At 39.2% G+C, this 18,418-nt stretch overlaps 1 protein-coding gene across 10 annotated transcripts in view; it reads left to right on the top strand.

Moving 5' to 3' along the window:
- Positions 1-18,418, top strand: part of SIPA1L1 (signal induced proliferation associated 1 like 1) — a 381,790-nt gene that overhangs the window by 255,617 nt on the left and 107,755 nt on the right. For all 10 annotated transcript variants that reach the window (XM_066275018.1, XM_066275017.1, XM_066275009.1 and 7 more), the window contains 2 exons: positions 5,776-5,950; positions 17,068-17,171. In XM_066275018.1, the coding sequence (XP_066131115.1) occupies positions 5,776-5,950; positions 17,068-17,171 (279 nt within the window). The remainder of the gene's footprint in view (positions 1-5,775; positions 5,951-17,067; positions 17,172-18,418) is intronic.

Genomic DNA, 18,418 nt, shown 5'->3' with positions numbered 1-18,418 from the left:
CACACAAATATATCCAACTGATTTTTGACAAAGTAGTGTGAAAACAAGGGAGAAAAGATGGACTTTTTAAACAAAGGAGATGAGATGGTTGTATATCCATAGACAAAATAATGACATTGACCTAAACCTTACACATTATATAAGAAATTACTCAAATGGATTATAGATTGAAATGTAAAACTATAAAAATTTTTGACAAAAACATAGCATCAAACTACAGATAAAAAGTTCGGTGACCAATCAACTTTCATTGATTTCATGGTGGCTGCAGAAATAAAAACTAGTTCAAGGGTCACTGGAGAACTCAGAGCTGTTAAAAAATCAAATTGAAATTCTAGAACTAAAGAAACACAAGTTAAAATCTCAGTAGATGAGTTTAAGAGCTTATTTGACACAACAGAAGAGAAAATACATGAATTGAATACAGGTTACTAAAAAAATTTAACTGAAGAATGGAGACAAGAAAACATAAGAAATACAGAAAAGAGCCCAAAAGGGCATGTGAACCACAGTGGAATATATATATAAAATACAATTCCCAAGAGGAGAAGAGAGATGAAAGCATTATTCAGGAATAGAATTAGTGTTTGAAGAATTCTTTATAATAAAGAGAAATTTCCAAAACTGATTAAATTCATGATTTAAGATAGAATCAAGGAGCGCTGCAGATAAATACAAAGAAAATCAGATCAAAGCCCATTATAGTAAAATAAAATATTGCTGAAATATAAATAGACAAATATTAAAAATAGCCAAAGGAAAATAAAATACCTTCAAAGAAGGACTGACAGTTGCCTGTTAAAATTAGCACTTGCTGGCTATACAGCGTTAAGGAAAGGTGGAAATCAGACATATGCAGAGTGCTGAAAGAGAACAACTCTCACAATGAAGTTTACCCAACAAAAACATTGGTTTTAAATGTAGGCAAAACTAATTTATAGTGGGAAAACATGGCACAGTGGTTGTTTGAGGCTTTTAGTTAGTGCAGGGGTGCATTACAAATGGAAACCAGGGAACTTCTGGGGTGATTGAAGTGTTCTGTACCTTGATTTTAGTGGAGGTTACTAGAACTCATTAAATTGTATTGCTTGAATGAATGCCGTTTCCTGTTTAGCAATTATATACCAATAAAGTTGATTGAAAAAACAACTTTTAGAAGGCAGATTTCTACTTTTGTCCATTTAAGAAAGAGGGACTAGATTTATCCTTTTATCTGAAACAGCCTAAAGACTGGACAAAACAAGGAAACTGATTTTTACAACATTGGACATCAGGCAGTGAAGAGCAGTGATCTTTGGTAGGCGGGAAATGAGTAAGTGGACCCTAAAATCACACCAGCGTTCTGCCTGAAGGGGGTCTCCAGGCTGCAGTGCAGGTGGGCCATCCAGCTGAACCCCAGGGGTGCCCAGAGGTGAGACAGATGTGAGACCCGAGGAAGCTGTGTTCACAGAGCTGAGTGCTGGTAAGTGTGTGCATTTGAGGCCAGGGTAAAAATCTCCCTAAAGGTTGAGAAGGGCAAATCCTCAGTTCTTCTGTCTGCAGGTGGAGTTCTCTAGACTGTGAAAAATCAGTCCAAACAGTCGGTTTCTGCTCTGAGTTCACATGGCACTGGGCAGAGTCCCAGAATGGTTTTGCTGCAGTTGTGGGGCAAATTAATCCTCAAACTCTGCTCTGGTGCAACCTGACAGCAAGAACTGAGAGGATCAAACTAGTTCTAAGTAACCATACCCCAGAACAAAGCTCAGGCACCCCTCCAGGGTGAGAACCGCTATACAGTGAAATACTTCATCGTGACTATTTAAGTAAATTGGACATTTTGGTGGTTTTGTAAGAACGGTAGGAACCAGGTCATTCCCATGATCTGGGCCACCTCAGTGGCCTTCCTCTGGCCAGGACACCAGGAAGAAAAGGTGACAGAGGCCGCATTTCTGGAGAGGTCTCTGAGAACTTGGTGGTTCTCATCTGTTTCCACCGGAAGGGGACACCGACTTCTCATCCGTCCTTCCAGGAACTCAGGGCTGTGGAAGTTAGATTGCACTTCCTGTTTCTTTGATTTGATGTTAAAGTGTCTCTTTTTATGAGAGGAAGAGCAATTTTACGTGTTGTTTGTTCCCAGCTGTGGGAAGCCATGCTGCTCTTGATGGGTGTTGAAAAGCACTTTGCTTTATTGAGATTCACCTTCATCTCAGATATCATCTTAGTCCTATAATCAGGTAGAATAAATTTTTTCCACATTATTTTTCAAAATTGTGTTATATAATTTCTTTGCCTTTCCATATAAATTTCAGAATAATCTTATCTATAATAACAAAAACTCATTCCTTTTTCTAATACAAGCATTTGTTGAGTGCCGAGGCCCTTCCATCGATGCCCCATGTGAACAGCTGCTGGGGCAAGCATGGGTTTGTGCAGCATCACCCCGGACTCTCCAGAGCAAAGCCCTACAGTGCAGAGAAACCCAGTCTGTTCCCCGGACAGCTTCTGGTGCCTTCACAGCTCCATATTGAGCATTGCATGAAAGTACTATATGTTCACATGCATGAACCCGTGCAGATGTGTCTCCAAAAAATGCTGTTTTATATAACTCATAATTCAGAGCCCTCCAATGATCGCTCTAACTGCATTTACATTTGCTTTTTCTCTTGAAGTGTTCCTTTGTTGCATTTACATAACTCCTCCTTAACAACTTCTTGCTCTGGCAGGGAGCATAGCTGCTAACAGAGGATTCTAAGAGCCTGAGTTCAGAGCATGCCACCTACCTTGATTTAATTGGAGTGGATCAAGTCATTTCGTCACCGAGCAGTGACATTTGGCACAGTTTCAAACCAGAGGAAACTTGACATTCTAACAAATTTCCTAATCCTCTTAAAGGAGTCTTCCTTTCACAACCAGCAAACCCAGTTTGTTCTTCTGTCTGCAGGTGGAGTTCTCTAGACTGTGAGAAATCAGTCCAAACAGCACAGCACATAGTCTCATTGTCCTTGGATTCTGCTTCTCCAGTCGTTTGGCGGAAGTTTCCTTTACTTATCTTCTCTCCTCTGAACTCTTTTCTTTTTCTTCTTCTTCTTTCTCTTTTTGTTGTTATAAATGACTTCTTTTGAATGTTGCACAGTGAAATCTTAGGCCTTTATCTAAGAAGTTAAAAAAGAAAGAAGCCATCCACAAATCCAATGCCACTGATGCTTTCTATCGAACAGGGTGACTTTTGTCCTACATTGTTGCATGAGAAGGCTGATCTGGGAGGCACAGAGCCAAACGGCAAATAACTCAAAGCCCCTTCCTTTCTCTGGATTGCTTCATTTCTGATCGTTCTCCCTGCAGGAAGAGAGTGAGGACCTGACTGTACTGAGGACTCCTTTTGTAATAGATGCAGAGCTTACCACTACTTTTTTATTTGTTGAGACCTGATAGGGTGGGTACTCAGCTTAATTCTAAAGCCAAGATGAAATCTCTACCTGTGGGAGTTCCCCTCTAAGCATCAGCCACATTCAGACATTTGAAGCAGGCTGGCTGAGATAAGGCTGAAATGTCAGTGGTGTGCAGTAGGTTTTACTGGGTCTTCTTTTGTTTGTTTTTTCCTACATGTGGTATACAAAATGATTAAGTCCTAAATCTGTTTCTCTTAGTTACAATGAAGCCACAATAATGTAAGGCTGTATGCCGCTTTAAAAATATTCCAGTATAGCCTGACCAGGCGGTGGCGCAGTAGATAGAGCGTCGGACTGGGATGTGGAGGACCCAGGTTTGAGACCCCGAGGTCGCCAGCTTGAGTGCAGGCTCATCTGGTTTGAGCAAATCTCACCAGCTTGGACCCAAGATCGCTGGCTGAGCAAGGGGTTACTCAGTCTGCTGTAGCCCCCCGGTCAAGGCACATATGAGAAAGCAATCAATGAACAACTAAGGAACTGCAACGAGAATTGATGTTTCTCATCTCTCTCCCTTCCTGTCTGTCCCTCTCTCTCTGACTGTCTTTGTCTCTGCCACACACAAAAAAAATATTCCAGTGTATCTGTATATCCAGTTATTTGCAAGTTTCAGACTGAAGTTTTATCCTCCCACTCCCTGGAGTAGGCAGACAGACCTTCTGGGGAGCCCTCATGGCCATGGCCACGGGGCATTAAAGGCCACTGAACTTCCTTGTCAACTAGGGAGCATGCAGTGGAGGGGAAGCAAGAAAGAATCCCCCCCCCCCCCCCGTGACATTTTCTGTGTTATCACTGTTCTGGAACATTTGCTCTGGAAGGTTGGAGAGAATTGTCCAGGGTCACAGCCCCTCGTATGAAACAATAAGTGCTGGGTGTGTTTCAGGATTCAGAAATGTCCAGACTTTCGCAGGGAAATAAAATGCACACACCATATAGTCATGTTCCCAGTGGGATCAGGGACAGTTCCCCACAATCAAACACATTGATATTCCTACAAGAAAAAAAAAGAATATTCACTCAAAGAGGAATAAATTAAGAGTACTAATGTCAGCTCATTTCAAGGTTTGCTGCCAAATGTATCTGCTTAAATTTGGTTTTTATCTTTCAACTTTCGACTTGCAAGTAAGGGGCTGTGGACATGTCGCAGTGACAGAAATGGAGCAGGGCAAGCCTGGTTGAGTCCCGGTAATGTTTATAGAGCTGAATCACAGGTCTGACGGTGGTGATCGGAGACTCCCTACTGGGCCAGGCACTTTCTCTCCCAATACCTGTGCTTATCTGTCAAACAGGTAATATTTGCTTTATGGGCTGTTGGAGGAATAAGCTGATGTTAAACACGGAACACAGTGATTGGCATATAATGAGTGTTTATTAAATGTTAGCTATTAAAATTTTGCCTCGTGCCTCCCCCCTTTCCTCTCTTTAGCTGAAAACTTAGGGAAGCAGAGGTTTGCAGTGCTGCTTGGGCGACAGGCCCGAGGGATACGGGTTAGCCTGCTTTCATGGCTTGTTAGAACGCTGACTCTTTATACTGAAAACTCATTTCTTGTTAAATAACTAAAACCGCCTTAAAATTCCTCTGCAAAATGATTAGGCTTTTCGGTGATGAATAAATGTTTTGATTAACATTATATTTAAATCTTCAGACTACTTTGTATTAACTGTTGTCCTAAGGAAGGAATATTTGCCACTTGCTAATTTGCCATAATGATGCCCCTTTTACAGTTTCTATTTAGGCACTCATCTTTTAGAAAATTATTTGAAAAGGACATTGTAACCCTAATTGAGGTTTATAAATTTAATATACATATTGGAAAAATGGCATTGGAAGATATCTTTTCCAATCCCCACCACCACCACCACCAAATTGCAAGGACATTAGTGGGCTTTTCGGGCAAAAGATTTTATTTTAAACTATCTTTTGTAAAGTGAGCTTTTGCTTTTAAATTTGCAAAACCTCCATTTGTAAAAGGCTGGCAGTGGTGGTGGTGGGGGGAGGTCATTGAAAAAGAATTGCCTTTCGTTGTCAAGTTGTTTTTTATAGGCTTACCTAGTATTTTGTAATCCATTAACAGAAATTCCCTAGAGTAGCAACATCTGTTCTGATGATGCCTGACCTTCACATACATGAGATTTTACTTTTCTGGCCTTTCCTCTTAATTCATAATTACAGATGCTTGCTGTATTGTATTGTTTGGGTAGGAGACAGAAGAATTAAAAAAGAAGGATCTCAAGAGAATAGGGATGTTAGCTATTTGATAGGCTTTTGCTCTACAGGACTTATTAACATTTAAGTGGGCCAAAGTACATCAGCTTCTGTTGATTTGCATTGTGTTGTCTGCCTTCACAGCTGAACTATCAGCAAAAAGTCGGCATCATGTACTGCAAAGCTGGACAGAGCACGGAAGAAGAGATGTACAACAATGAATCAGCTGGCCCAGCCTTTGAGGAGTTCCTTCAGCTGTTGGGAGAACGTGTTCGGCTCAAAGGTTTTGAGAAGTATCGCGCACAGCTTGACACCAAAAGTAAGAAATACTCGCACTTTCCTACTAGGTTTATTTTCCTCCTGCTCCTTTGATGTTCACCTGCTAAATTGCCTGTAAAACAACATTGCCACTTATTGCAGAAAACTGCTGGTGTTGGAGGAGAGAGCCAGAGAGGGCAGTCTGTAGCCCCAGAACAATGGCAGACCATAATCGGAGTAGCTAGGCTTAGACTGCACAAAAAGTGTTATCAGAGGTGTGGATGTAATCAGGCAGTGGGTACAAATTTGCTTCTGGATAGTGTGGCATAAATTTCACTATATTTAGCTGAATGTTAAAGTGACTAAAAACTCTAGCAACTTACAACCATCTGGTCGTAAGTCCTAGAATTTTCAACTTCCATTAATTCTTTAATCCTCATGCTTATCTCTGAGTCAGTCTTTGTATGGTTTTTCTTATTCATTTTTGTATCTTAATATCTCAAAGGGTTTTGCTTGCCTATTTTCTATTATTATTGCCCATAGTCTAATTTAATCTTTAAGAAAAGAAGCTTTTATCAATTTAGCTCATACAATGTGTTGATTCAAAGCACGATAGTGAAGCAGTCTGCTTACTTACAGTTCATGAAGATACAAGGTTGTCCACTTCCATTCCCCAAGTCATTAATAAAATAATTAAGTTCTCAAGTATCTGTTTTGGTTAGAGTGTGCTGATTACTGCTGTGTGTTTGTGTGGAGGCAGTTTTACATTTTATCTCCAAATCCATCCATGGACATCTGTGACCTTTTTCTTTGAAAAGGTCTTTGGATTAGCAGATCTTTATTGCAGTCTATAGTAAGCTCTCTGATTTTCTGTACAGGAAATTAAATAAGGAATTGAGTCATAAAAACAGAAAAGCATTCGTAAACTACTGTAGGGAAGAATTTCCTGTTGCCATGGTTTTGCTGTTACCAACTTGGAAACAACATGCAATAGAGACTATTAAAACCCATAAATAGCCTAGACTGTTAAATATTATTTTAACGTTCCATGCTCTGCCTGCAACTACACAAAATGTTAAATCTCAATATGCCCTTAAACTCTTTTTACCCAGATATTTTGACATTTACTCTGTATAATTCATTCATGTTGGCCCAGTTTGTTGTGTTGTATAAATTATCATCACCACAAAGAACTATTGAAAAGGTCTAGGAGAATGTAATACGCGCCCTGATTCTATAATAACAGCCAGATTGAGTGTAGATAAGATTATGTATTATTTGTGTGTTTATACATTACCCGCCACCTCTTGATGAAGGACAATGGGAGCAATGTATAGCAAGGCCCTACTTCAGCAATACGGTGCATCTCAATATCCTAGTGACTGTAAAGCCTAGAGGGAGGTGAGCCCAGATGAGCAGTCCACCTCTGACTACATCGTTGTCCAGTTGTGTAATACATTCAGGAAGGGAGGGTTCCTCTTCACTAGACTACTCTCCTTTAAGGTTCCTGGTAACCTTTCAGAGCATAGCTTCGGAGCAGAAGAATTCATAGTTTTTCTTTTCTGTTCTTTTCACAGAGCCAAGTTTCCTGAAGTGAATGAAAAGTAGGAAAGTGTTTTTATTCTGTAGCCCTGAAGAAGGCAATATGCATATTTATCTCTCTCACTCCAAGCTAATAGGGTCAAAAACTAGAGAGGACCATTAGTGTCATCATTTACACAGGTATTAAGAACAGGCTGTAGAAATAGGGTGAAACAAGTCTCAGCACTCCCAGCAGCCTCTTACTGGCTGTAGCAAGGCCAGAGATAGCATTTCCCAGAGCAAGCATTCCTAAGAGATAAGATGAGACTTTGCTCTGTGTGCTGGCAGATAATATTGATAAATATCACCACATTTTGTCTACCTTTATTTTGTGTCAAGAACCTTTTTCTTTCAATATAATCCTTAAAAAGAGAAAATGCTTTCCCAGAGCAAGCATTCCTAAGTGATTATGCCGTCTACATCTGTGGATTTGTAGTTTCATCAAATTAAAATATGATTTGTCCATCTTTATTTCTCTATTTTTTGCCCTTCCCTTCCTTCGGAATCTGATCTGGAATTACACATACGTTAGATCACTTACTAGTGTATCGATGACCAAAGAGACTGTTGATTTAATTTTTTAACCCTTTTTTTTCCCTTTCTGCTTTTGTTTGCATAATTTCTATTAATATGTATTCAGGTTCACTGCTTTTCTTTTCTTCTACGGCAGTGGTTCTCAACCTTTCTAATGTCATGACCCCGCAATACAGTTCCTCATGTTGCAGTGACCCCAAACCAAAAAATAATTGTGGTGGCTACTTCATAACTGTAATTTTGCTACAGTTATGATTCGGAATGTAAATACCTGATATGCATTATGTATTCTCATTGCTACAAAGCAAACATAATTTAAACATAGTGATTAGTCACAAAAACAATATTTAATTATATTGAGAAATATTTATTACTAATGGACCTCCTTACCTAGTGTATTGGGGCTACCATTCCGTAAATAGCTGCTTAACTATGTAGAACGGTGTGAACTACGTCATAGGATACACTGCAGTTTCTGCACAGCATGGTATCTTTCAGGGCTCTTTCACACTATAAAGCAGCGGTTTCTGCGGTGGAATCCACATCTCATTTACTTCAATGGGAGACCCGTGGATTCCGCAGAAGAGAGATCCCCTGTACGGCAGAAATGCAGTTCCGACACATTTCTTCCTCTCCTATTCAAGTCAGTGGGAGGCTGCAGCACATTCCGCTCAAATATCGAGCATGTTGCTTAATTTTTTCCACACTAGAACTTTTCCTAGAGCAGAAAAATTCCAAAGGTGGAATCCGCCACCCCCAATAGACTTCTAAAGGAGGCAGATCTTTTACACTGCAGAATCCGCACAGCAGAGGCCTCAGTGTGAGGCCTCTTTCAGTCTATTGGGGGTGGTGGATAGTGTTTTAATCTGCTGTTAATCTAATTCAATGAAATTATCATTTCAGATGTTTTCATTTTTAAGGCTGGAAGTTGAATTTGATTCTCTTATATTTTCCATTTTTTCCTTATTAGGTTCATATTGTCCTTGAAATCCTTGAACATATATAAGTAATAGTTGTTTTTAAAGTCTTCTCATGCTAATTCCATTATTCCTGTCATTTGAGGTTTTTCTCCTACTTTTAAGTTAAATTTTTCTGCTTCATGTGTCTGGGTTTTTTTTCTCAAAATTTTTATTGAATTTATTGGGGTGAAATTGGTTAATAAAATTATACAGGCTTCAGCTGTGCAATTCTATAATACATTCCTTCTCTGTTGTGTTATGTGTTTACCACTCCAAGTCAGTCAAGTTTCCCTCCATCATCATTTACCCATGCCCAGCCTTCCTCCCCCTGCTACCACCCCCTTTTCCTCCTGCAGTTCCCACACTGCTGTCTGTGTCTGTAAGCTGTTTTCCTTCGCTTAATTCCTTTACCTTTCTCACCCATCCCCCACCCCCAACCTCCACTCCCCATCCCCCATCTCCTCAGACAGCTGTCAGTTTTCATTTTCTATGAATCTTGTTTCTATTTTGTTTGTTAGTTCATTTTGTTCATTAGATTCCATATATAAGTGAAATCGTATGGTACTTGACTTTCTCTGACTGGCTTATTTTACTTAGCATAATATTCTCCATCTATGCTGCCACAAAGGGTAAGATTTCCTTTTTTACAGCTGAGTAGTATTCCATTGTGTAAATGGACCACAGCTTTTTTATCCAGTCTTTTGCTCTTGGGCACTTGGGCTGCTTCCAAGTCTTGTGGCTATTATAAATAACACTGCAGTGAACATGAGGCTGCATATGTTCTTTAAGATTAGTGTTTCAGGTTTCTTTGGATATATTTCCAGAAGTGGAATTGCTTAGTCAAAGGCTATTTCATTTTTAATTTTTTGAGGTAACTCCGCACTGCTTTTCACAGTGGCTGCTCCAATCTGCATTTCCACCAGCAGTGCAAGAAGGTTCCCTTTTCTACACATTCTCACCAGCACTTGTTTATTGATTTATTGATGAGCGCCATTCTGCCAGGTGTGAGATGATATCTCATTGTGGTTTTAATTTGCATTTCTCTGATGATTAGTGACATTGAGCATCTTTTTTTTTTTTAAGATTTTATTTATTCATTATAGAGAGGGGAGAGAGAGAGAGAGAGAGGAGAAAGAGAAAGAGAGAAGGGGGGAGGAGCAGGAAGCATCAACTCCCATATGTGCCTTGACCAGGCAAGCCCAGGGTTTTGAACCGACAACCTCAGCATTTCCAGGTTGACGCTTTATCCACTGCGCCACCACAGGTCGGGCCAGAGCATCTTTTCATATGTCTGCTAGCCTCTAATCTGGTCCTTTGCCCATTTCTTAATTGGATTGTTTGGTTTTTTGGTATTAAGTTTATAAATTCCTTGTAAATTTTGGATATTAAGCCTTTTGATTGGATGGTGGACATTATAAGTTTCACTGTTGAATGTATGGATTTTGTTGTCTTTAAAGAGTGTTGAGTTTTGTTTTGATAGTTAAACCACTTATGGAACAGCCTAATCTATATGAATCTTGTACTCTAATTTAGCCCTACTACTAGGGCAAGACTTTTCTTGCACAGGGATACCTGCATATTCAAGGAGCTATCTCTATTCTGGGTGGTCATCCCCATGTGAACTGTGAGAATTATTTTGCTTATAATTCTCTGGTAATGGTTCTTTTACTAATAGTTATTTTTTGGACTGTTTTGGACTCTCATTCTATATGCAATTTAATATTCAGCCTACATATTAGGGGGACCCTTATGCAGATTTTAAACTTCTTTCACTGGATATTTTCCTCCTTTTTGGTACTGTTCTCAGGAAATAGCCCTCAGAGGCTTCCTACACACAAGTCTATTTAGGCTCTCCTCCTCCTCAAAGCCCTGCTCTGTGCCCCTGTTCCAAAAGTGCCTCCCGGTAGAAAGCCAGGGAGAATCCTAGGACTCATCTTTGATTTTTCTTTTCTCAGGGATCACTGTCCAATGCTGCCTGTTGTAAAATGTCTGAACAGTTGCTTCAGATACATTGTCAACTTTCTACTAATTAACAATGGGAGAGCAAGTTCTGTACTAAAAGTCCTTGTATGGCCGGAAAGGGAAGTCCCAGATACTTTTTATAGATGCCATCTCCTGTAATCTCCACAAACCTAGCTAGATATTAGCGCCGTTTTACAGAATTGGCTTCTTTATATTAACATGTCCAAGGTTAGACAGCTAGTAAGCATTAGGGAAAATGAACAGATCCTGGTGGTGCAGTTAATGAAGTATTCAGAGAAAGCATAAATGTGGGATTAAGCACAGTGAAGCCCAGCGCTCTGCCTGTGGCTATGTCTTCCCCTCTCTCAGCTCTTGAGCTAAAAATACCCAAGCCATCTCAGGAGACAGCTCTACTTGTCATGTGTTATAACTATATTCAGATTTTAGTACTTTGGTAAAGGGAAAGAGAGGCTCAGGAGAGGAAGAATTGATGAAATTATTGAACCATCCCCCCCCCCAATTTTTTGTACAAAGTTTATTTTCCCATCTCAGAAATAAGAATTTCTAGCTAACAAACTACAAATGTGTCAGGGGTTGGAACAGTTCTATAATGAGGAAATTTGCAGTAGTGGATTTTTTTTTTTTTGATTCCTTGTTTCCTTATTTGGATGACATAACCTCTAGATACTTAGAATCCTCTCACACTGCAGAACAAACTTCCCACCAGGCAGTTAGTTATTTGAAAGCTGGAGACCACCCTCATTTTAAACTGCATATGGATTAATATTTAGGACATTCTTTTCTGCCTGAGGCTTGTTTATCAAGTCAGCACAGAGGAGATTTAGAAGTCCTTTGTTAACCATTCCTTCAAAGCCTTTGTTAATTTGCAACAATATTAGTGAATGCTTGTTGCTTCTCCTTTTTTTAGCAATGTTCATTGTAAAAAACCATTGAGAATTCAGGGTCTTAGAAGATAGACTAAGGTAAGACTTTTTATAAAGAAAATAAATCCTTTATTTGGAATATTTAAACTTTGATAGGGAAAAGGATAAAACTAGCATCTTTAAAGGCTTTGCACATGCAAAGAGCTATTGGAGTCCTAGAGACTGATGAAGAAAAGGATTCTTTTTCACCTCATTAACTGAATTGTGTTCTAGTGTAAGGTTTTCCTTTGAGTGTTCCGAGATGCACTTGCCAAAGAAATGAAAATGTATAAAAGACCCTATTTAAGGAAACTATACTCTTTTACCTCAACTGCAGAAAATTCTACATTCTAATTAACACATTTCATATCTTTTAAGGGCCGGCACTTTCATATACATTATTTCATTTAATCCTCAGAACAATGAGATTATAGAGGAGCAGAGAAGTGAAGTGACTAGTTTGTTTTGTGGTAATTTACCAGATGATGCTCCCAGCATTTCAGTTCAGATCTTCTTACTTCCAAGGTAGGAATCCAGGTGATTGCATGTATCTTGCAAAGTGAGCAGTAGGCAGGAAAGAGCAGTGGCTGATTCCTAAGCACCAGCCTCACAGCTTCTATTGTCCTTTCCTCTCAATATGTTAGCTATTTTGAAAAGCCTGGACTATCGTGTTTATTCACATGCACACTCACAGATCCCTTGAGGTGACACAGTATGAATTTTCCTGCCATGGGGAAGGGACTCTTCTTGACCCTATCTTCATTGAAGTAAGGTAACTTATCTCCTGATCATGGCTAAAGGCATGTTGAAAAAATATTAGTAAATATGGTAAACGCCAGAGCAGGTGGAATTCCTGGCTTTCCCAAACACTTCATTAGTGAGTAGGATAAATAGTACCATAAGGGCAGACGTGCGCCTCAACACAGATACATGCCATGTTCCAGAGGTCAGTACTGGCCCCTGACCGTGTTGCCGAGCATTAACTGATGCATCCCCAAACCCTGAGGCAACGTTGCATAGATGGGAGATCTGGGGGTCTTAAATGGACGGCCCCCAACAGCCAGCTACATATTATAATATTTCAAACTATGGGTGAGAGTCAGACCCACAGCCTGTTTTTTTTTTTGTTTGTTTTTTTGTCTTATATTTGATGTGTTCTATAGTGGTGAGGACATTAATACATTGGGCTTAAGCTTTCTTCACTCTATTGACTTTATTAGTCTACATGCATTTACTTAGAGATTACTTTTCTCCGTGTGTTCATAAATCTTTAAAACTAAGGACTTTCCAAAAATCAATTACATAGGCCTGTTTTCCTTCATTTAGCTTTTTTTAAACTCAAATATATCCATTAGTGACCATAAAATGGTTATATAAAAGTCTAATTAGCTCTTCCTGATTCAGATTCATACACGTTCACCTCTATCATCCAAGTTTTAGATTAACTAAAAGAGTTGAGTCAAAAGAGCATTATGTCAAGGATGAATATGACATTGACTTTGTCTGAACTACTCTGCAGACTTATTAACCTGTTCATACTATCTTCCAATGGAAGTGCCTAATGTAGGATATTATCACTTATCTATACTTTCCAAAGCAGCAGAGAAGAATATTCTTATCATTCCTCAATTATTCAATGTCTTTTTATCATCTAGTTTAAATATTAGAAATTTTGCTTTCTATAGTTTCGTGTAGAGTATTGACTTTACAAATGGATATAGTATGTCACTTTCTGGTAGGTTGATTTGGAGGCAAATCGCTTGATTATTAAGATGACCTATATGATGCCTGAATTTATTTTTAACTTTTAAAGCTTCATACAAATGTGAAGCATCATTATCTCCTTTTCATTCCTCTTCTACAAGCATATTTTTCCTGTAGAAATTACTCAGTATACTCCCCAACCAGAGAATAAAAGGATTTTTGTCATTTTCCTGATTTTCATTCTTTTAAATCTTTTATGATTTTAGGCTTTTTAAGGTCATTAAAAATATAACAACAACAGTGGATGCCTTATTGTTTAGTGAATATAGCAAACCTTCATTTTCCATTCTCTCTGGTCAAGTTTAGCAATTCTATTATGTATATAGCAATTTCAGGATTTGGGAATTCCTTTCTTAGAAAGGAAAATTTCATTGTTTTGGTTCTAGCTTCATCTTTAAAACTTCTGAAACTGTTTTAAATTAGTAGCAAAACTGGGGTTTTCTAAGGTCCCCAGAATAAGGCTGATCAAGGAGCACACATTATGTAAACTGAGGCACACTCGGGGAAAAAAGAAAGGCTGTAAAGTAGAAAAACAAATTATCTGCATTGCTGTCTTCAGTTTTCCTCTCGGGCAGTAATACTTTCAGAATAAAACAGATGTGTAAAACAAACTGTAATAAATGAATACTGAATGACAAATTCTTTTTCTAGTTCATTAATTTTGCTTAAAATTGACTTGAAACACATGTAAGTACACATCAAAGCTGACACATTCACTTTAAAATTTTTAAATGTACTAATTTGTTCTAGAGATATTTATAGCAAGGGACCCTTAGCAATAGGGAAGTTCTTCAGACTCAAGACCCGTCTTAAATAGTTCAGTTATTTATTGTATAATTTGTAATTCTTGTGTGGGTGTGGTGGTAGTCATTAACATTTAGAAGATATTTTTTCTTAGAGAGTTAAGAGTTACATGTTGGCACATATTTTTGCAATTTTTTGAAAAATAGTCTTTACTTTTCTTTCAGCTTGTTTTTAAAACCCTTCACATGTTATGTCAGCTTCAAAATTAAGATCCCCCAGGAAGCTCAAGGTTGAAACTCAAGGATCTCGAAGTTCTCTGCAAGTCTGTCTGCAAGTCACCCCTGTAGTCTATTCTTAGAGCAGCACCTAAGGGCAATGAAGCTACTGCATTACAGTCACCATGGGGGTGTTGATTAAAATAGATTTCTCTGCCCAGCCCACACCCAGTGAACAGTGTTTCCGGGGGTGAGGCATGGGAATGTGCCTTTTAAACCAGCTCCCCAGGAGACTGCCTACTAAGTTCCCAGACCTACTGCCTTTTGGTATTGGCCAGAGGCTTTGTCTTGGAGCATCTTCCCCTAAATTTCAGGGAAGTGTTTTGGTCCTCAAAAATATCGTTGAGAGGGGCTTGAGTTGACCCAGAATGAATGCATTCAGTTCATTTGTCAGCCTGTAAGTCCGGGTCCTTCAAATCTAAAGATATTGCCTCTCAATTGGGCAGTTAATAATTCTCTTCTCTGGTTTCCAGGTATTTAGGGGCACATTGATTTGTTAATGATTAAGGGGGTAGAGGTTCCCCTCCTTTAAGGAAGGTAAGGGCAGAACACACTTAAACAATTGTTGAGCTTTGCTATAATACCTTTGTTATTCAATGATACAGTCTTGTTAAATTTCCATCTATTTGTTAAGAACAAAATAGATCTCTTGCTTGAATGACAAATATTGGAAAAGATGTTCTTGATGTCTGTGCAAAGAATTCAGGAATTTGTGAACTTGAATGGGAAGTAATTTTACATTTATTTTCACTGACCCTGTCAAACAGTGGTTGCGGTGCCAATTCAACACCAGCAGAGATCCCCAGTTTGGGGTGTGGTAAAAAGGAAACTTGATCCAGTGCAAACAGCTCAACAGTGTTACAGATCAATATTGAAACAGTATGCTGTGGAATGATATGGCTATAAGGTAGCCCTGGGCTGAAGTAGTCCTGGGGCAAGGCCTCTTAGACAGCTCTACTCTGCCTGCTCTTCTCCACTCTGGTCCAGCAGGATGTCTTTGGTGTTTTGTCTGTAGTGTTTCAGCTCCAGCTGGGAAAACAGAGTCTTCCATAGAAAGGGAAGTGCACTCCCTGAGCCAGCTGGGAGCTGACTTATACTGAGAGAAGTCCCCACCCCTAGCTCCTGATTGGCCCATCTTCATGCAAATGAGAACTCCAAATCCTCACAGTTTGATTAGTCCAAAAAGCACTGTCCTGATTGGTCAGTGAAAATGTTAATGGAGCTATGTCTACACAGCTTTGATTGGACAGGGAAAGTCTTAGTTCTGTTGGTTGAAATGATTTCAGGAATACCTTTATAAGGGTTAGCTAGGTGACAGGAACACAGCACAAGCAGGCAGTTTAGTTCAGGCTTCTCCCTAAAGGATGGCTTACATAAGAGGCTTATGTTTAGAAACAGCTTCTAGACTCTGTTTTTAAATTTGAGCTTAGGCCTGGCCTGTGGTGGTGCTGTGGATAGAGCATTGACCTGGAGTGCTGAAGTTGCTGGTTCAAAACCCTGGGCTTGCCTGGTCAAGGCACATACAACAAGCAAGCAATGAACAACTAAAGTGAACCATCTATGAATTGATACTTCTTGTCTCCCCACCACCACCCTTACTTTTCCCTGTGAAATCAATAAATATTTTTAATAAACAGCCCTTTTAGGCATCAGGAGTCCTTCTTGGTGTAGGTATCTTCTTTCTCAGGGTCCATACCCGTATTTGAAATTTAGCATTTTCCTCAATTATGAATGTAGTCAACAAGCCACAGTAATTATAATTAGTATAAGCTCTCCCTGTGATTTTATTACCAAAAGAAAGCACAGGTCTTTTCATACCATACTGTTTGTTGTTGTAGCCATCTCAAAATATTGTATCACTACTTTAAATTTATAGTAGATATTAGACCAACTACAAAAACTTGTTATATAAATCTTAAGGTGTATCATCTTTTAGAGTTATTTTGATAACTAGATTCTCAGTATAATTGATTTCTGTTGAAAGCTATGTATTTTACTTTATGCATTTACATTCTTCTGAGAAGGCGTCCATTAGCTTCACTAAACTGTCAAAGGGAATCAGACACAAATAAAATGGATGAGAACACTTAGCTCTCGTTTAGGATCATTTTGTCCTAAACTAGTGGTCAGCAAACTGCAGCTTGTGAGCCACATGCGGCTCTTTGGCCCCTTGAGTGTAGCTCTTTGGCCAGCTTAGGAGTGCCCTAATTAAGTTAATAACAATGCACCTACCTATATAGTTTAAGTTTAAAAAATTTGGCTCTCAAAAGGAATTTCAGTCGTTGTACTGTTGATATTTGGCTCTGTTGGCTAATGAGTTTGCTGACCACTGTCCTAAACCATCATTTTTTGTTGTTGTTGAGATATTTCTCTTAACTATTTTTCCTATTCTTATAATCATCTTATCATTCTTTTTTTTTTTTTTTTTAACTGTAGCTGACTCCACTGGAACCCATTCTCTGTACACAACATACAAAGACTATGAAATCATGTTCCATGTTTCTACCATGCTGCCATACACACCTAACAACAAGCAACAGGTAAGAGAGATCCTTGTGTTATCTGTGTTTCTTCACCCTTGTTTCATTTCCCCCAGAACCCTAAGTGGCAAGTTTGTAAAATCTTAAACCAGCATTTTTTGTTGCACCTGTCACAGCAGCAGGAAACTGTACTGTTGTAGAAGTAAGGAATAGCAAATGAGCTGAAAACAAATGAGGAGACACAAATTCTAGGTGAACAGCTGATGGATGGCTTTGTGAATTAATTGTTTGCTCTTCGCCCATGGGGTTTGAGGTTTTCATGAAATCTGAAGAGAACAAGTTGAAATCTATGGTGATTAGATGACTGTTGTTAGTATTGCAAATAACGTATATGAGTGGGTGAAGTTTCAGCTTAAGAGGCCAATTTACAAAGCAGGAAAGTATTGATGTTTCATTTCCTTCTGCCAAGGAGGTTTGGTATATGAACATGGAGAAAAAGAAGAAGTGGCCATGGGCCTGACCAGACAGTGGCTCAGTGGATGGAGCAGACTGGGATGCAGAGCACCCCAGTTTGAGACCCCTGGGGTCGCTGGCTTGGGCGCAGCCTCATCTGGCTTGAGTGCGGGCTCACCAGCTGAGTGCAGTCGTTGGCTTGAATGTGGGATCATGGACATGACCCCGTGGTCACTGGCTTGAGCCCAGGATCGCTGGCTTGAGCAGGGGATCACTTGCTCTGCTGTAGTCCTGTGGTCAGGGCACATATGAGAGAGCAGTCAATGAACAACTTAAGGAGCCGCAACAAAGAATTGATGCTTATCATCTCTCTCCCTTCCTGTCTGTCTGTCTCTATCTGTACATCTCTCTGTCTCTTTCACAAAAAAGTATGTGTGCGTGTGTGGGTGTGTGTGTCCGTGGAATCTCTGAAAAATGCTCTTTCTTAACATGCTTGTCAGGAAATAGCAAGGAACGTAAATAACAATTATATTTATGTATATCATACACAGAATTTCTTTGTAAAACATCTAGAAAGCACAATGCCTATTACTAAAATGTAGCCACTGAGAAACTACAGTGCAGAAACTAAGAAGTGACAGATTGTTACAGAGCAAAATGGAGGCTGACAGCATTGTTTTAGAGTGTATGGAAATTGTTTTGAAAACATCCTTCAAAATAAAGGATTACCAAACTGAAGAACCAGAACTACTCTCCTTTCAATAGCTATTATAAACACAAGCATGCCAGCATTACTTCTGACCCTGAAATGGCTATGGATTTTGTTATTGTCAATTGTACTAACAGAACACAGG

This window comes from Saccopteryx bilineata, chromosome 4 (assembly GCF_036850765.1).
Source record: "Saccopteryx bilineata isolate mSacBil1 chromosome 4, mSacBil1_pri_phased_curated, whole genome shotgun sequence".
NCBI classification, from domain to species: Eukaryota; Metazoa; Chordata; class Mammalia; order Chiroptera; family Emballonuridae; genus Saccopteryx; species Saccopteryx bilineata.
The sequence above is the reverse complement of the archived record's forward strand: the minus strand, read 5'-3'. Positions and strand labels throughout refer to the sequence as shown.